At 40.2% G+C, this 20,281-nt stretch overlaps 1 protein-coding gene across 1 annotated transcript in view; it reads left to right on the top strand.

Moving 5' to 3' along the window:
* Positions 1-20,281, top strand: part of RBM33 (RNA binding motif protein 33) — a 104,020-nt gene that overhangs the window by 53,642 nt on the left and 30,097 nt on the right. Inside the window, exons 11-15 of the mRNA XM_027686791.1 lie at positions 5,990-6,149; positions 7,062-7,393; positions 7,992-8,240; positions 9,045-9,350; positions 16,975-17,604. Of these exons, the coding sequence (XP_027542592.1) occupies positions 5,990-6,149; positions 7,062-7,393; positions 7,992-8,240; positions 9,045-9,350; positions 16,975-17,604 (1,677 nt within the window). The remainder of the gene's footprint in view (positions 1-5,989; positions 6,150-7,061; positions 7,394-7,991; positions 8,241-9,044; positions 9,351-16,974; positions 17,605-20,281) is intronic.

Below are 20,281 nucleotides of genomic sequence, written 5' to 3'. Positions count from 1 at the left end.
AAAGATACAGACCAAAAATTACTTTCTTTGGTAGTTTAAGAAAAATCTTGATGATCAGTACCTTGCTTTTTGTGTTTACGCATTCACACGTTTTGGTTTTTGGAGAAGAAAAAAAGGAACAGTCAGACTATGTCCCTTTGCAGCCCACAGAGCCTTGCTGAGAGGCTGTTCCAGAGCCCTCTAGCTTTCCAGAATGGCAGTTTCTCTCTCAGGTCTTTGAACTCCTCGTTACCGTTAGTGTCTGCAGGTGGGGGTTCAGAAGTGCTACTCTGCTGGTGGTGGTTTGGGAAGGGGCACGTGTAGGTTGGGGTACCTTCGCTTCAGATGTACCAACAGAAACATCTACTGTTTCCTGGTTTTGTGTTCTTTCTGCAACTAGCTTTAAATCTAGCTAAAAACTCCATTTTAGGAGCCTTTCCTTGCACTTTGGTGCATTTCTAAGTAATCAATGTGATAATGATGCTAAATAGTCACTCTTAATAATAGTGTATTATCCAGTAATGATAAGAAGGAGAGGACACTCCTCCAAAAAGTTACCATATATGCTCTACTGGGTCTTTCTCATATGGACAGTTGGCAACTCAGCTGTTGCAACCATTTCTGTATGAATGTGAACCAGCCTTGTGGGATCTCACCGGATAGGCACATAAATATTTTGTCCTTTCCCCCGGTGTCAGAGTGGGCCCCAATATTGGACTGAAATGTAGAACCCTGTAGCCTCGACTGGTCATATGAATTTGCAATTTTCTTTTTTTTAGGTTGAAACATGTTTACTTTAAAATAGGTATTTTCACCACTGTGAGATTTACTGAGTAGGGAAGTTTGCTAAAAGATTTAATGATGGTGAAGTAATAGTTAAAATGATTTTTTTGTAGGGAGTCTTAGCTGATATGTGTACTGAATAGTTGGGTGTAATTTGAAACTGTCCGGATAGCAAAACCATGAAAAATGGGAGCAACTACTGTGCATATAAAGATTTAGTATGCAACTATGTTACAGTATGCTTATTTTATCAAAAATAGACCATTATGAAACCTGGCTTTTGCACCTGCTCTTCATTAATTTTTGAAGTTAAATAGCTTCATATGGTCTTTTCTACCAAATACCAGAGGGCGCTTGGGGGCTATTAGCAACAAATTCTTGCTGAATGTAGAGTTTAACACTAATGGCAAAATAATCCACTCCTAAAATTGTAGTTTAACTGCTGTTAAGCAAAAAACCAAAACAAAACCACCCAAAAAAACAAGCACATCCTCAAAAGCTTTAAGTAATGGAGAACTGTTACATTACTTTGTACTGGTTTTAGGACAATTCGAATTTGGCATAACTAAGTTGAAATTGTAATATTATTGTATTTCTATTAAATTGAAAAAAACTGTAATGGCATTTCAGAAAAATAGACAAACATAATTCAGAAAAGTACTCATCGTGGTTCACCTATTTTCTTAAAAGTTCCTTTGTGTCTGGAAGCAGTAGCTCTAGTTGAACGTTAGAGTTTTAGTTTCACGTGAGGTGTGTGAAATGAATCAATCACACAATCGAATTCCTGTTGGAATTATCCTGAAAGCTTTTTCAGAAGAAAAATCTCAGCAGTGTAAAATCTGAAAATACAACCAACCTTCTGCCTGCCCATGTTACTGTCATTTAGGGCAGAATTTTATTTCACTCTTTAGGTATAGCAGAAGCAAAGCTTGTTTAGGAAAAAAGTGGAGGTCAGTCTTTTTCATGGCTGTAAGAAGGAAGAGAATCAAACTAATTTATTTTTCTTTTTTTTAGAAGCAAATATTGGTAATTTGTTCTTCAGCAAATAACAAATGTCTTTGCAATTAATTTCACATGATTGGCCTTTGGTTGTCAGCCAAGAAATGTGATCAGTCATATTTTAGTAGTTCTTCGAAATGTCATATACACGAAGTTAGAAACTGCTCAGCAATCAAATAAGTAGGTATTTGTTAGCACTACTCAGTGTCTGTGTATCTTGCAGCTTTCCTGTGGTGTGATTTATGTCAGCCATACTTCTGGAGTTCTGCCAGTTTTGAAACTTGTAGGTTTCAAAAACCCCAACCTTGTGTGTAAACTAAGTGCCCTGAAAGGGAAGGGTCGTGGTTTTTGGCACTAATGGATCCTGACAGTGAGGGACTTACTAATCTTACTTTAAAAAAAAAAAAGTAAGTGGAAAAACCCCCCAGAATTCTTAACTGCTAGGGATGGAAAAAAGGCAAGTAGGAAGAGTTCCAAGCTTCAGATATTTTCTTCTTGCTATTTGTTGGACTGGTTTGGAGTTATTTTGGCCCAAGCTTATGTTGTGGGATGAACTTGTATGAAATACACAACTAATAAAACTAGAGAGAAAAAAAATTCTTAGTGTATCTTAGTGAGCATTTCTTGGGATTTTTTGACACCACCTTTTGGATAACCTGTTACTTTGTTTTAAAATCACTGAAAGTATTTAGAGGACAGTAAATGTTTGTTTCTTAAGCTGAATGGACACCTCTGATACTGAAGATCATAGCAAACCTGAAACTACCATTGCTTGTATTTTTAACAGTAAAATATATTGCTGGTTTCTGGGTTGTGTAACTTTTTGTAACATCATTTTTTAAAAAATGTGAGCTTTCTTAGATCTAAAATAACCTTGTATTACTCAGTTCTAAAACTTACCCAAATCTTATTTCATAAAGGCTTAAAGTTTCCTTATGATGGGAAATATCAAGCTGCTCTCTGTGTGTGTAATACTAACAGACTTCTATGGCCTAAATCAAGATCCTGTGCTAGTTGCTGGCCTCATTTTGAATCCTTTTGGTTGAAATCTTCCAAATACTTTTATTCCAAGATTGAAACTGTGGAAAAATATTGTTATGCCCAAATGAGTTAATTTAGAAATGTTTTATTATTGCTCAGTTTTCAAGGAAGAAAATTGAGTTTGGCTGCGCTGAGGATGTTTCAGTATGTAAGAGCTGTGTGAAATTCAACAGGACTTTCCATGCATTTGCAATTCAGGACTGCCTTGGCAGGAGGTAGATCTGATTTTAATAACAGGGTTGGCAGGAGAGGGAAAGCTGGTACAAAGAATTGTTTATTTAAAATACAAGTAGAGGATCTTTTTCAACCTACTCTTCACTGGCTTCTGTTTCCCTGCTAGGAAAAAGAGGGGAAATTGCCTGGAGTGAGAGTACAGGAAGGAAGTCAGGGTCTGGGTGGGGCAAATAGGAGCTCCTGACCAGCTGCCACAGCACAAGACCACCAGCTTGGAATCTGGAAACTGGGAGTCCATGCTGGGATTAGGAACCAGCGGACGGAGTGAAAGATGTGATGAGGATGAGAGAAGGTATCTGGAGAGCAAGCAGGATCAGAACAAAATGGCAGATTGGACAAAGAATTAATATTGGGGAAGATGCTTGAGAGTGGGTTACAAATGTGGTAATAGAAGCCGAGATCCCTGCTTGTTTTGTAGCCTAAACCTGTTACCTTTGAGCCTCACACTAAAACTGAAGTTTGACAGTGAGGGGAGAGATTGGACCAGGGCAGAATACACTGAGTTTGGAAGAAGCAGGTAGAGGAGACTGTGATCACTGCAGTGCCATTTGGTGCTTGGAACCAAGCCCAGCCAGATCATTGCTGCTGCCAGTGCTTCAGCTCGGGTGGCAGATATGTGATACTTAGGATTTATTAGCTCAGGTTTCGGTAGGTTTCCACATAATTTGTTTTTCGCTGGCTATTTTAAAAATGACTAAGGTATATGTAGGCATGTATTATGTCTGGGGAAAAATATGAAGAATCTGAGAGCTTCCAAGTGAAACACCCTGAAAATAGGAAAAAGCAGGTTGTGTGTCAAGACCGTGTTCTCTCCCTGGCTACGACATGTGCTTGTGGCTACGTGCTGTAAATAAGATGCAAGATAAAAACCATCTTGTGTGAAACTGCCCTGATGAACTGGGTTCTCCCATGCTACTGTTGCCATGACCTTCTGCATTATCCAGTGATAAACTAATAACTAAATAGCTGAATACCAATTGGTTTGCTGGGTGCCTCCCTCGAGGATGTACAAGATGGGGAAGGGCTCTAAGAGCAGTACTTTGAGAAATAGCCTTTTATCACCAAGGCTTCTGAGGTGAGGGAATGCATTTAGTCTTAGTTTGAAAGTACCTCTGGCAGCTCCTACGTGTGGTGGTGCTAGAGGTGTGTTTTTGGGAGCAAAGGGTCAGGATCTTCAAGGTTTGTGTTCAGTTGCTCTTTTGGCAGGCAGCCAGTGCTGTCCTGCTCAACACGGGGGAAGGGCAATGCAGTTGAACATCCTTGTTCAGCTAAACCTGAACAGATTTTTATGGGACAAATAAATGTCAGGTTTTTCATCCCAAATAGCTCCATCTTCCTCCAACTGCTGCTGTTTGCAAACAGCCTGTGAAGTTCAAAGGCATTACTCAGTTCCAAGGTGGCAAGAATAGTGTGTGTTCTAACTGTTCACTTGCAGAAGTGTAGCAGCTCCTCCTACAAACAGTGTGTATGTTATGAGGACTGTCATGCTTGAGTGTAATATGTCTTTCCACTAAATGAAATACCCACAGTGACACTGGCAAGGGGATATAGACCCTTTAATCTCTAGGAATGATAAAGTATTTACAGTTGATGGCTGTATAATGACATAAAATAAGGAGTCGCAGTCTTGCTTCCAAATAAGAGGTCTTAGTATCTCACATAACCCCATTTAGGTAGTTTCAGGAAGGCCACAGATTTAATAACACCTCTGATCCTCAGTGCCTCCCATCTAGATATTTGGGCCTGGCCAATCCTAGTTGTATTGTGCTGGTAGAAGGGTGTGAAGCAGCTTTGTCTTGTGCTACTTAGTGAATAGACTTCAGTTTCCAGGTCAAATACCCATTTTTGCGGTGTGAGAAATTCTTTTCCTAAAATGTCAGTGTTTGTGCAGTACAAATAGGATAGAAGAAGACTGACTTGGTGAGGGCAGCTCAATAGATAAATGATAAGCCACAGCAACTTAGTTGTTTGGCCCTTTGCTGATGACCATACTTCAGTCTATCAGGGAGTTCTTGGTCTGAAATCTGTTTTGAAAAGCTTGTCTCCAGCAATGGCAAATTTTAAGCTTCAAGGTGAGCGTCACATATAGACAGAACAGATACCACCACTGATTCCGGAGCCCTTACAAAGAGGAAAACAAGGATGTTTGTAGATTATTTTCATGACTTACTTGATTTACTTACATAATAAGGAAATGCTTAAGAATGAAGCAGTTTATTCTGTATATCAGGGGTTGCCAACGTGTTTGATATAAAAGTAAAAAATGATAGTGTGGATTACTGAATAAATGTGTCTTCTTCAGAGTTCTGCTTTTGGATTAACATCCTTCTTCCTGCAATATGCAAAGGTTCACTTTACATTAAAAAGGGGGGGGGAGGGGAGAAAAAACCCTATACCTTACTGGAGGAAAGAAAATTTTGTACTCTTTCTTGTAATGGTAAGCTGTCAATAGACAGAAATGTTACACTCTTACTTCCTTTAGAAAGATGATTCCTTTAATTTTCTGAATGCCGTAAATTGTCCTTCCCCCCCCCTTTTTTATAAGTAAAGCTGCTTCACTTTCTGTAGGTTACATTGTACTAAACTGATGACAAAGAATGGTACGGTTTAAGAAGATAAATGTCAGGAATGTCTTCTAAAGTAGACACTCAGATTTTTTTGGATTAATGGGAAAGAAGGTCAATAATTGCATGGATTTCAATAAGCTTGAGAAGAAATGGTATTCCTGTGGTGCTAGTGATTATTAAAACATTGTGAATTCATTTCAAGATACTGTACTCAAGTTTAATATATCTTCCATTGTGAAGGAATGACTCGGCAAGGGCTGTCAATTTGTACAGGTAATAGGAGATAATTCATAAAGCAATTGTATTTTTAAGAGAAAAAAGTTATAGTAGACAGTACATAAATTTCTGGATGGTAGTCTTAATTTTGATTCTGCCTTATTAAATAGGGCCCTCCAGACTTCCAGCAGCATACGCCCGGACCAGTTCCTACTAATTTCTCCCAAGCCCCAAGGCTGCCAATCCAGGACCAGTGGAGAGGGCCACCACCACCACCACCACCACTCCCTCCTCCACCTCCTCAGGACAGAGATCCTTTCTTCATAGCAGGTAAGCATTTTCATTCCCATTAAGAGACAAAATCCCCAAATCCAGTTTTTGTAAAGTGACTCTGCAGTGGGAGTGTATATCCCACACCATGAAGAGTTCGGAAGAACCTGGAACCTGGAAGGTCCTGTTTGATGTAGCCAGACTGGTACATGCCAAAAGTTCTGGTTGTCTGGTATCTTTTAACTTTTTTTAATGTAGTTGTATGTTCTCATCTGTAACTGCCATGACTGGATATTTATACAGATACAAAAAAATTAATATCTAAGTGATTATTACATTAAAAATGCTGCACTTTGTTATATCTCAGGTAATGAGTACTCTCCATACACTTGAGTTTACACTAGTAACTCTTTTTAAACTGCCTGGACTGTGTGTGCAGTGTAAGAAATTTCTCAAGGTTAACTAGAATGATACAACCCAGAAAACAAAACAGATAGTTAAGTGCATGTTTATACCATATATATGTTTTGTGTATATATTTAATATATATGTTTACAGACACATAATGTATACGTTTACAGTGTATATATATACAGACATTTTACACACATACAATATGTAAAAAATTGCTAAATGTCTGGTCAGCAGATGGTATCAATGTTTCATGAGTTCTTGTGTGGTTTAAACTATAATCCTTCATTGATTTTATTAAAGTAGAATTTCAAAAAGGTATTGCTGATTCCAGCAAAGTACCAGTTGTGCTGGTCTTGCAAGGATCAATTCCTTTTATATACAACTGGCAGGAGCAAGAGAAACATAACCTTGAGGGTAGCTCTTAAAATGAAAACATCCCATATAGTTTTGCATTCTGCAAATTTTAGGTTACTTTTACAAAACGATAAAATAGAGCTCTATGTTTCCAAAATGTGTCACGGGGAGGTTGTAATTTAATCACTTATCTGATTCCTGCAGATCCAAGGTTCCCAGGTCATCCCTTGTTTGAGCAGCGGAGCCCCCCACCGCCACCCCCTCCGCCGCTCCTGAACAGCGCCCACCCGGTCCCTGCGCAGAGCCCGATGCCGTTCAGCCAGCCCGGGCCCGCCTTCAGCCAGCAGGGACAGCAGCCCGTGTATCCCAGGGAGCGGCCCGTGCGGCCCAACATGCAGCCCCAGGGTCCGGTGGGGATCCTCCACTTCAACCAGCCTGGCTCGGCCAACCCGCGGCCCTTCATACCCCCGCGGCAGCAGTTCCTGCAGGCGCCGGGACAGCCCTTCCTCTCCCCGCACACGCAGCCCAGCATGCAGGTACGGGCTCAGAGGAGTCACAGAACCAAACCGAGGGACTCGGGCGTGCAGGTGGGAGGTGGATAGACATGTGACGCTGTTGTCGCCGTGCCTGGAAGGCGGTGGATCTGCTCCGCGCTGCCGTATCCCAAGATCCCATATCCCGAGATATCCCGGGCAGCGCGGGGCGGCAGCGCCCTCTGCCGGCACCGCCCTCTGCGTGCGGGGCTGCGGGAAGCAGGGAAATGTTTTGTGCGGGATCCTTTCACGGTGTTTGTGTTCTGAACGCAGGGAAACGCTCAAGTCGGCTGATGCCGAAGGGGGGGGAAATAATAAACCTCCAAAAGAACAAAAAGCCAGTTTAAAAGTCATTAGAAAAGGGCACAGAGGGCAGGAGCCCTTGCATTTGTCTGTTTCCACTTCAGCTGTTGGCTTACAGAGGTTTAAGTGTAGAACAGCCTTGCACTGCTTCTGCTAGTCTGCTTTTCACTCTGTATAATTTTAGTTTAACCTGGTTCATAGCTGCCAGCAGATGTTTTAAGGATTGGTGAGGCTGGAGCTACTTTTCTTCAGGAGTTTATTACCTTGAAACTAAAATAGTCTTTTTCTTCATGTGAAGGGTCCCATGCATCCTCCGTTACAGCCTCAGCCACAACCTCAGCCTCAGCAGCACCATCACCAGCAGCAACAGCAACACCATCACCAGCAGCAGCAGCAGCAACACCATCACCATCTCCAAGGGCCTCCACAGCCCTTGATGCCCATGAACCAGCCACAGTTCAGGCCTCACATACAGGCCACGCAGCAGCAGCCAAATAACAACAGGATGCAGTGTCAGCCACGACAGGGTCCAATGAAGCCAAGGCATGTAAGTACCACGTACATCAGTGTTGCCTTGCATAGTTCTGCATGAGTAGCAGGCATGTAAGCACAGGTTTCAGAACTCACTAGCGTGGTTTTTCAGTCACACTTATTCCCTTCCCTTCTTTCATAATTTCTTGCTTATTTTCTGCATTAGTCATTTTATAATCTATGTTGAAAAATACAACATGTATCTTCTGCTTTTTCTTTTCTCCTCCAGTCTTTAGTGTTCTTCTTCACCTGGGTCCAATAGATGTTACAGTTGCCCAAGAAGTAGCAATATAGGGCTTTTGAAGGATAGGTTTGCTTAATAAAACTTTACAACTGCTGGTAGCCTGTGACTGTGTGCGAGCCCAGTTCTCTGACACTGTCTTTCAAGTTGAAGGCCTCTCTGTACTACTGCTAATCAGCTTTCTGGTTCAGATAGTGCCACTCATGCCTTGTGAGTTTGCTCCTGTACAGCATATTCTGTTCCTTGGTAGGTTAGGGTAGCGCAACAGTCTGTAGCAGTGCTCAAGACAATGTGACTATAGTTCAGAATGATTGCTTTGATTAGGAAAGTAAGTCACATAGTGAAGCCAATTTCTGAGAATGGTGTTTAAAAAGTGAGATTAAGTTTTGCTTTTAATTAGAAAAAAGGTTATTAAAATGTTCTCATTTCTATGATTTTTCTTCTAACATTGAAAATATTATGCCTCTTCAAACAGCTTGTTTCCCCAAACTTTACTAAATCAGAAAAATGTGAAACTAAAAACACTTTAGCCTGGTTGGTAGTGGAAGTCTGCAATTTTTTTTCCTTTCTGCTTTTCAGAGTACACCGTCACAGAATATTGTCAAGCGTTCAAATCAGCAGCTACAGTCGAGTGCTCCAAGGAACAGTAACTTGCGCGAGTTGCCGATAGCACCGTCCCACGCGATGGAAATGAGCAACAACAGGCGAAACTCCACCCCAGCTGCTCAGGTCAAACCCATCACCAGCACCGTGTCTGCCAACAAGTCTGTCGGTGGTGGTGGTGGTGGAAACTCCCAGGGAAGGCCTGAAATGAAAGCTAAAGCAATCACACCAGTGGGCCAAGCAAAGTCAGAGGGAAAATCTGAACCAGAGGTAAGGGATTTTGTTGTTGTTTTTGTTGTTAAACAAAAGAACAAAACCCAAACAATCAAGAAACAAAGCTCCCACCTTTTAAAAACTTTTCTAGTCTGACTTATGAATTGTAAGCACGCTTAATGTGTTGTTCAACAAATAATTTTTGGTGCCACTAGAGGCCTCCCTTCTGAATTGCACTTTTCTCTTTTAGTGCAATAGCAGAAACAGTCTCCATTGACAAAAAATATCTGGAAGGTTGGCAAGGCTGTGGTGAATCTGTTTTGCAGGAGGAGGAGTCATTTCTACTATGAAAAGGCAGAGCTTGAGTAAAGGTCATCAGTGATACAAGCCTCTGAAATACTCGTTTTGCCCATTTTTATCTTATAGAATTAGGATTTTTTTTCAGATGATCATATTCTAAATCAGAAAGCCTCTTCTCTTTCATTTTTTATGCTGTATGGCTCTAAAGGAAAAAAAGGGGGTATTTGGAGGACTGTCTTCCTCATGCTGTTTTCCTTTAGGCTGTTCAGTCTCCACTAGGGCCTTGGGCGTCCACACAGGAGATCATCCGCGGAACTTCTTGTTCTTGAAGAAGAAAATCTCTCTTTTATGAAACCTTGTCGTGTGAGGGAAAATAGGAGATGCTTTAAAGCTTTCCATTTTGGAGGAAAATGGTGCTGTTTGCTCTGCTGATGCTCTGCTAGTACTCTGCCCAATCAAAAAAAAAGAGATGCCAGCATTTTCAGCTCCACTGGATTATGTAGTATGAACAGAAGACCATTTCCCTGGAAGCTAGAGAAGACTCTCCATGAGCACTGTTAGTTTTAGAGAGTGGGTAGGATTGCACTGATGGTGCTTTTAATCTCAATCATGATGACTAAATGCACCCTGTGTACTTTATCAGCTTATTCTGTGAAGAACTGTAAATCTTCATAGCTGTAGTTAACCATGAATCTTGTCTCATGGACCAGGTTTTTCTTCAACAACTATTGAAAGCTTTAATTGTGGTAATACTGTCTTCCTTCTAAGCTGCTCATGATTACCTTTTCATCCTGTTCTTGTGTTAGGGATGGTCGTAACTAATTTCCACAAATGAGGCACAAAAGAAACCCATAGCTAGCAGCGTTTGACCTCCTGTGCACTTGCTTTTCAATGGAAGTAAAAAGAAAAATAATCCTTTTTTCAGCTTTTAATTGTCACCTTTTTTGGAAAAAGTATTTAATCTCCTTCTCCTCAATTCGGTCTCTTGGAATAATCTTAGTCACAGAAAATGTGCCTCAGAGAAGTCTCTGTCTTTAGGTCATTAGTAAGGTAAGTCTTGAAGCAAATCAGCTACGGGCCTCCCTATCTCAAACATCCTGAAATTATTCTATAGTGTAGTCATATGAAAATTAAGGCATTAGTTCTGAAATATCTCTGGCAATGTTAAGAAAAATGTATGAATATTTTTTAATTCCTCTTAATCAAGTGAATTAAAAAACCCCAACCAAACAAAAAACCCAGAGCAGTCATCTTGTTCTCTCCGTTTTATGTTTTAAACATGTTATTCTAACAACCTTGTAGTTATCAAACCAACTAATCTTACTTATGTGAATTCTTGGGGTATTACAAATCAAGCTTTCTTTTTGTTTCTGGGTCAAAACTATCTTTGAAAAACAGTTTGATACCTGTTCTATGCAAGTTTTTGCAAAGCAGGATAACAAAAAAGAGTTGTCTTGGGGGAAAAAAATGTCTCCTAGTGTTTCCTATTATTAGCTGTAGAAGTACATACTTGGCAAGAATTAGGAGAGTGTGGGAATGTGTGCATGCACAGAATCCTTCTCCTTCCAAAGCAGACCTGGAGTAGAGCTTTGTGCTGCAAAAAGTGTGATAGCAGTTGTCCATTTTTGGCTGTGCCACTGCAGTGGTCTTGTTCACTGATGGTGCTTAATTGTCACTCCTACAGACAAGATTGGTGCACTAATAGTGATCATTTCCAAGCATTTAACCATATTCTTCACTGGTGTTGTAATGTAGGTTATTACATTTCTCTCCTTAGCCAGATTGTAATGTTTTCCAGTCTTTTTGTGTGTTTTTCTTGTAATTACCTAAATTCACCTTGTTCTTTTGCTTTTTATGAAGATGAGAAAGAGTTAAGTTCTGTCATCTTTTCTAGCTGTATTGCTCATAACTGAATTGGGCAGGTTATTTTGCAAGTGTCTTCAACTGGAAAATTATTAATATTTTCCTTGCATCTTTCTTCCCAAAGAATCAGTGGCTATATTTGAGTGCCCTATCAGTCATGAAGCACAAAAAATGAAATAGCAGTATTGGCTATTAGAGGTTTTGCTCACCTTAAATATAGATATTTGAAAGGTTTCCAATGTGAGTGACTAGAAGATTAAAAACTGTATTTCTGCTTTACTAAGGGAATGCTTGTGGTCCTGTGAGGCTGCAAAATACTGACCTTAAATGCTTGTTTAGAATAGCTCTTACTCTCTAGGATTTAAACTTGTATATCCTTGGTCTGAAACATTGTTTTTCAGTGAAAATGGAAAGTCTTGATGATGTGGGCCTGATTGTGCTCATGCTGAGGTCAGCTTAGAATAAGAGGAATGAAGGCAGTATTAAGCATTTTTGAGTTTAAAGAAGGGGAAGAATGGAGAAAGGAGATTTTATAATGGTGCGTCCTGTATTGTGCTTAGAAGATTCTTATCATAGTTTTTTTTCCAGTTGGAAGTTGGCAAGAGAGCAGTGTGTTTCTTCAAGTAACTTGTAACCTTGTTCTTCACTCTCTTGTCCAAGAGGTACAGCACCTGTGTTTTGTAGTGTGTCTCATACCTTTCTCAGGTTTATGAGCTGATTTTATCAGCAATGTGAAATGTGTGATGTGTACATATTTATTTAGGATACTTTGTGGGTTTGAACACAAGCAGCCAGGTGATGCAATTTCACAGAATCACAGAATATGCCAAGTTGGAAGGGACCCACAAGGATCATCCAGTCCAGCTCCTGGTCCTGCACAGGACCATCCCCAAGAGTCACGCCATGTGCCTGAGGGTATTGTCCAAACGCTTCTTGAGCTCTGTCAGCCTTGCTGCTGTGACCACTGCCCTGGGGAGCCTGTTCCAGTGCCCAACCACCTTCTGGGGGAAGAACATGTTCCTAATATCCAACCCAAACCTCCCCTGGCACAGCTCCAGGCCATTCCCTCGGATCCTGTCCCTGTTCCCCACAGAGCAGAGATCAGTGCCTGCCCTTCCTCTTCCCCTCAAGAGGAAGTTGTAAACTGTAGTGAGGTCTCCCCTCAGTCTCCTCTTCTCCAACTGAACAGACCAAGTGCCCTCAGCCGCTCCTCATACAGCTTCCCTTCAAGGCCCTTCACCATCCTCGTTGCCCTCCTTTGTGTGCTTTGGATTTGGCTGTACCATTTACAAAGACTTGGCATGAATTTTTTGATAAAATTGTTGTAGCCTCTTATGTTTTTATTGTTACAGCTGAATAAAATAAAGGCAAACCTGCTGAATAGATTTGTGTTTATGCCACAGATTGAACCATTTTGACTCTCTTCTTGCACCCATTCTACTGAGAGACATAAGTGAGACTGGTTGCCCCATTCTTTTTTTTGTTCCTTGATAGCAAACCAGAACACTTACAGTGTCTGGTTCTTATGACTCAGCATTCAATTCTATTAACTGGTAATAAATCCTGCACATCTCTGAAAAGATTTGGTTTTTTCTTTGTTTGTTTTTTTTTTCTTCACTACACAGAAAGCAAGCTACTGATACTAGGACTTAAATTTCAGTAGAAAGTTTAATCCCTTGTTTTACAGCATGTCTTTGCTGCCTTTTCTTCGGTTAGCAGTGCCTTTCTAGGTTCCCCTGGAAAAGGATGTAGGACTCCTGCTTCTCTTACAGTACTCTTCAGCTAGATTCAGAAAAGCAGCCTGCAACATTTTCTTTTGGTACTTTCCATCAAAGCTGCCTTAGACCTTAAGGCAGAAGAAAAACCTACAGCTAAGGCTCAGTTTTCCCTTCAAACCTCAGCGAAACTGTGTTCAAGAGCTGTTCAAAGATGGATGAGAATTTCCACTTAGAAAAACAGAAAAGCAAACCCACCCGAGATGAAACTAAAACTCTCAAAACCTGGCAGGAAAAAACCCACCTTCACAAAACCAAGGGAACTGATTTGCATCTCTGGCCTTTTGTAGTCTACAGCCTCCTGTAAAAGGAGGAACTATATACAATGTACTATTTCTTCATGTTATGGAGCTTTCTACACAAAACATGGGAAGCATTAATAGTTTATCCAAGAAAACAGGTATTCTATGTTTTTTTTTGCTTCTTCACCCACAGATAATGTTGCTTCCAAATGCAGGATGTGAAAATTATAACAGTTTGAGTTTTGAAGGATATCTGCTTTTTCCCAGTTGATTCTTGTAGGCAGAATACTTGCTTGCCTTACCTTTTTTTTTTTTCTTGGTAGTGCTGTTGTTTGTTGGACAAATCTGTTCTGGGCTTATTAAACTAGTGGGATGAAAATCACTGGCAATAGGCATTGCCTGTTGTTTTCATCTCTTGACCCTCTTGCCTGTTATATATGCTGAAGCTCCTTACTGCATGCTGTAGGTCATTTATATATACTATAGATCATGTGTATACCCCCACTCTCTGGTATAATGTATATAAGGTACCGTTAAAGCTGAGCAGGAGGGGATTTAACTGCCCCTGTTTTCATCCAGGTGAAGAGTTTGCTGCCCTTCTCAGTCTGTACTGTTGGGTCATTGTACAACTAATTCAAATTAAACCTGACTTCTAATGCAAATATTTTGTTAATCGTCACAGGGCCTTTATGTTGTTTGGTCTTCCTCTAGCTGCAAGGGTATTTTATAGAGAAATTAACAGTGGTAGTAACTTGCTTGTGAAGGGGAAGGATTTAGGTCTACCTATAGCCTGTTAACAGACTGATCTGCAGTTGTCATATAACCTCAGGGCTCTCAGCCCTTGATTTTGAACCTTACCCTTTAAGAAGTTCTTGACTTCATAGGATCATTATTAATGTCCTGAGTTGAGTTCCTGAAAAGAAAATTTAAGTTTATATTTGAGATCAAGTTGCCTGAATATTCTACTAAGCATTCTTCTGACTTCATATGTGTTAGTAATACAGTTTGTCAGTTGTCTTTTATGTTCAATGTTGATGCAGTTGAAGTCAATGTATCTTCCAAGGACTGTTGCAGGGACGTATTAGTCAGAGTCCCTCAGGATGTTCATTCCTTGGCTGCTGGCAAGACTCATTTAACTATGTTGCAAAGTGCACATCTCTGTGCTGCTGTGTAACCTTTGAGTTAGTGTTTTGAATTTACCACATCATAATCTGCAACTCCCAAGACCTTCAGAACTTGTTAGGTGATCAGATGAGCAAGCAAATCCTTGATAATAAAGGGCAGCTGGTAGAAGTGCTGGTCTCATGCAGACTTGTGCTGGTATTGACAACCTCAATTGAACAGGAGGGGAAAAAAATACACTGCTGCCTCCAAAGGTAAACCTGGAACTGGTTCATGACATCCATCAAGCTTGTTTAGATAAATTGTAGGATATTCTGATCTAAAACAAAGCAAGTGAATAAACTAATTCATTAAGTGGAATGGGTTTTCTCTTCTGACAATTTCAATAACTGTGATATTTAGTGTCTCTGAAAATGACTGCAAACTTTATTAGTTGCATCAGAATCTGCATAGCAGCACATCCTCCTCCTAACCAGAGCTTATCTGTGTTTTCTCATCCTATGCAAACCATTTTTAAGGGTCTTAACATTTCACTGTATTTCATAAGGGTCATATTCCTTTTTTTTTTTTTACTACAATCAGCATTTTCAGTTGTCAGTATAAGATGAAATATTTGTGTTTCCTCCTGTAGAGGTATGTTCCTGTTACCATCTGTCAACACAGACCTCTAATCTAGTTGTCACTGTGATTAGACATTAATCACCACTATTATAGTCCAAAAAGTATAAAGATCGATCAGAACTTAGTGTATATAGAGCATTCTCATGCAAAGAACTGTGTTAGACCTCATCCCTGGACTACAGCCCATATTCAGAAATTAAATACAAATTTTGTAAGTCCAATTTTGTTGGAGTCTTATTTAGCCATTTCTTAGGGTTTTGGTTAGGCTTCTAATTAGAAGCTTCTAATTAGACTTCTAATGTGAGACATGGAGCTGTTTTTTCAGTAACTGTGGGAATAATCCCTATCAAAACCTGCTCAGGGAAGAAGCAGTTACAGCTGAAGGAAACACGTGTTCAGGATTTGTGCGTCTGGATTCTATAAGTGCAGATATGAATCTGCTGGGCTTCTATATCTGCGTAGATCCTTTGGGTTGGGGAGGATTCTGGGGTGCACCATGATTAAAAGCACTCTAAATATTAAAAAAACCCAACCAAACAAAAGAAAACAAACAAAAAAACCCCCCAAAACCAACAGTCACACATTTGGGTCCCATATGTGCAAAAACCGGCAGTTGTGTTGACAACAATTTGCACCCTACAATATACATAAAGGTTCATAACGGACTCCCAGGTTTTGAGAAATATTTCAGCATTCTTCCTGCGTTCGTTTGCCAACATGCAAAGTATCTTTACTAATAGAGCCTGTTTTTATTAGTGGTGATTAATATATCTTGAGTAGAATGTTGTGCTCATTACTATTTGTAAGCATTCTCTACAAGTCTTAACTTCATATTTCAAATGGTTGAAAAGAAAAAGGAGTAATATAATGAAAAAACGTGCTTCCTAATTTTGAAAAATGCATGTGATATTATTGCAAGAGCCATTTGATGTCTTTTCCAAGATGATGAGAATCTGCATTTCCTTGACTCTTGGTCATTTTTACACAGCTTTTCATAGGAACTCATTCTGCCAGAGTTGAAGAATCTTTAGAAAGGTTATTTGATGGTGTGTAGTACTTTCACAGGGGCCCAGGGCTGGAATATTAAAGGCATTCTCTATATACCATTAATATTCCAACACTGCATTTGGCAACATTTTGATTCTGAAGAGAGTGCATGAGTTCAAGGTCAGAGAGATTGACTTGTGCTGTTCATTATAACCAATTATTGTGTGACAAATGAGTTTGAGATCAGGCTGAAAATTCTGTGAGAAAAATCAATAGTTCTAATCAGGGCCTTTCAGGTCATTTACCACCCTACCTTTTGTTACTTTGTCAGAAAAGAGCAAGATAAAACCTGTGTGACAGTGGGTTGCCTCTGTATTGTTACCTTCTATTTGAAACATATTTTGATATCTTGAATTATATTAATAGTTTAATTGGTTTTGGAAACTTTTAAATTAGTTCCAATTTGTCAAACTTTTTTGTATTATTATTTTTTTTTAGTATTCTGATCAGATTTGTCAAGTGGTATTAAAGCTTTTCTGTCTTGGAAGTAGTATATCTAAGTCCTAAACTAGATTTGAGCTGTTTGTCTGTAATGAATAGCAAATAAACCTTAGCAGCAGATGCACTCCACTAATAGCCTTGATTTGGTATCAGGGATAATTTAAAAAGCTCTTCAGAGTTACAACATCTTTACAACATCTGAAACAACAATTTAATGTTGTTTTTACCAAGCTGGGTATTCTGTTTAGAATTTTATAAATTCATTTGCATTTTCCTTTGTAGGAAGATGAAGAAACTAGGTTGTATCGTTTGAAGATAGAAGAGCAGAAGCGTCTAAGAGAAGAAATTCTGAAGCAGAAGGAGCTGAGACGGCAGCAGCAGGCTGGTGCCAGAAGGAGAGAACTGATGGACAGACTTGCACAGCAGCAGCAGCAGCAACCTTCCACACAGCAGTCCTACATGCAGCACGAGGATGACTCCTCCGAGTTCCCTACCAACGGCAGCCCCTACATACCCCACTCCGGCTTGCACACCAGGCACAACGTGAAAAACAGACTCCTTGTTAGAAAGCAAGACACAGTAGTTCCGAATATCCAACCCAAACCCACAGAGTTCCTCCAGAGCGGAGTGGAGGATGTGCAGTATCAAGGACAGCAGATGAAGCCGGTGAAGCAGCTGAGGCAGACTAGGACAGTTCCTCCGAGTCAGCCTCAGGCGCTGCAGAAAGTGTTACAGACAAAACCTGCTGCAGCGTCGCTGCCCACGACACAGACGGCTCGAGTGGCTTCGGTACCAGCCAGGCCCCAGGAGCAGAAACCGGGTGTGAAAAGGACTGTCATGCAGCGGACAAACAGTGGTAGTGATGGGCCTCATGTCGGCAGCAAAGTCAGGGTGATTAAGTTGTCAGGAGGGGTAAGTTTCCAAGGCTCATCTCATATGTGTGTCTTGTCATGGTTTGGTTTTGTGTGTTTGATTCTGTGTAATCCCAAAATAAAAAATGGGCCTAAGGTGATGGGGGAAGTAACAGGTTTAGCATACCTAATAGTCCTTATATTATATTTTCAGAACTGTAATTTATTAGCAGTTATTAAAAAAATTAATGTTTCCTGTAACGCCATACTGTCAGGCAGTTACCACTGAAATCACATTGAAATAATACTCCATTCTATTAAGTTGTAATTTGAGTCTGAAAGACTGCTCAACTGAGCTCCTTTTGCTTAAGGTTGATAGGTCAGTCTGATAATTGCTCAGAGAAAAGGATTTGGGTGGCTGTATTTAATTAAGGTTTGGTTAAAAAGCTAGGACCTGCTTATTTGGTAGGTGAAGCCACCTAAATTAGTTGTGTGCAGATGTTGGTGTTAGTGTGGTTTCTGTACTCAAGGGAGGATTGTTTTTACTTTCGTGGGAAGCGTGTTGTGAAACCAATTTAATCAGTATGTTGGAGGGGGATGTTTTCTGTTAGAGGTTGGGTTTAAAATGTTACCATTTCACTTGTGCATCTAAATGAGATTTCCTTATCTTTTGATGAGGGGTCTATTATCTGCAGTGTGTCCCTTGAGCACTGGTGTCGTGGAAGACTCACAATGCTGGTCTTGAGGGCAGTGTGCGTCTTTAAGATCTGGGGTTTTGGTTAGAAAGTCTCGACCAAATTTCTTCTGTCTTAATGAAAAGAGAAATTAATTTGTTAGGGCTCTAAACAAACTGTGATGAGGGGACATAGTGAGATCATATTATCAGTGTGTGAGGTCTGTCGTCAGGTTTATGCTGAGGAGAAAAGGAGGATCTGATATAGCACATTGGAGGTGGTTTTTTTCTGGAAGAATGCTTCTTACATTATTCAGAGCATTAATTAGGCAAACTTGCATAACTGTAATCTGTAATGAAGCAAGCAGTGTGTTAACAGGGACTGAACAAGGCCTTGGAGGCTAAGGCTTTACGTTTAGAAACAGAGAGGAAGTTGAAATGCTGAAGTCTTAACTACTTTTTGTAAATGTTTCTCTACAGATCATAAAACTTAAATGTGCTTAAAATGGTGAATTGCGTAATGACTATGAGGTCTTTCAAAATATTAACATTCAGGGCCTTATTGGCTACAGAGACATCCTGCATGTCAGGTTGTTGTCAGCTCTAATTCCTCAGAGGTGGTAACTTAAGTACAGAGGAATAAAGTGTGAGAAGCTGAAAGAAATTGATTCTGTTGAGCTAAAAATATTTATATATAAGTATGTCTGCAGAAATCCCAGTGGCCTGCAAGAGGTATGACAGATTTGTGTGTCATGAATAATTGAATAAAGCAGTCATGCACGATTTCTTTTATTATGTGGTGAAACAAAACAATGCCAGTCACAACTGTATACAGCTCTTCATAACAAATGGTTATCAGTCTCCACAGCAGCATTCACAATGAAATAGTTATTATCACAATGCTCTGTTTTAGAAGACCATAAATGTTTCAGATAAGTCTTACGGTAAGCAAGAGCAATTAGCTTCATTAAATGTATGTGTAACCCCTCTGTGCACAGAAGCAGATTTTCTCTGTCCTTCTTAACTTTCAGTACTGAGGTTCTAGCGAGGTGAACCAGGTTCTTTACATGTGGCCTTTGTTACTGTTTTCATATTGCCATGGACATTTTAAGTTTCCTTATCTGTGTGAGAATAAGAGGAAGCATTGCAATTGGCTGTTAGCACTGATCAAGATAGTTGATTAATTTTTAATCAGTTAGTGACAAGCTGAATCTGTGACTTTGTTTCTTTGACCACACGAGGAAAAAAAAAATAAATTGAGCAGCAAGGCAGGGCAGCCAATCTTCTTATCCATTTTTGACAGGATTTAAAAGAATAGTTAAAAGCTGCTTGGACTCTGAATACTATCACGATCACAGATCATAGTTAGTTACCACTGCTAATGTTTAGTCCTGCCACATGCTTTTATTTATTTTCCCAACTTTTGCCTGAGCGCTATATATAAAGCAAAAGCCAAATCTCATTTTTCCGAGCCTTTCTCCTTAGCATGTAATAGCGCTTCCTCCAATTCCCTGCCTTTGGCCAAAGGGATGCTTGGTGTCTCTTACCTGTGTGCACCGGCTCAATCCTGCAGCTAAGCAGCCCTGCCCTTGCTCTCCATCTAATCCTTTTCTCCTTTCTTGAGCTCTTTTGTGCAGAGATGTTTTGAATACCCTTGTACAAGTGAGATGACTCACGAGTAGACACAATGCAGGTTCCCTTTTGAATCTCATTGGATTCATTTTGGTAGAGACTTGGCAAGTCCCGTCTCTTCCATCCTGCCAACCATGGACAGCACCATAGGAGAGCTCTCAGTTGAGGAAGCTGATCTAATGCAGACCTGTACTAACTCTGTCTAGACCAAACTAGAAGCTGGTAGCAGGGACTGTTATTAATTTAGTAGGACCATCTGTAGAACCAGGTTTAAATGGTTTTGTGTTGCTAGTGATGTTTTTTGTTTAACAGTTAAGGAGTGTGGTGTATTGGTGTGAGATCTGTGGTGTACAAATACTGTCAGAAGAGAATGGTTTCTTTTCTTGAGAACAGTGTCCTTACCAGGCTGAGTTTGTCTATTTGTGTTGCTGGA

This window comes from Neopelma chrysocephalum, unplaced genomic scaffold, assembly GCF_003984885.1.
Source record: "Neopelma chrysocephalum unplaced genomic scaffold, ASM398488v2 Primary Assembly neopelma1_72, whole genome shotgun sequence".
Classification (NCBI taxonomy): Eukaryota; Metazoa; Chordata; class Aves; order Passeriformes; family Pipridae; genus Neopelma; species Neopelma chrysocephalum.
The sequence above is the reverse complement of the archived record's forward strand: the minus strand, read 5'-3'. Positions and strand labels throughout refer to the sequence as shown.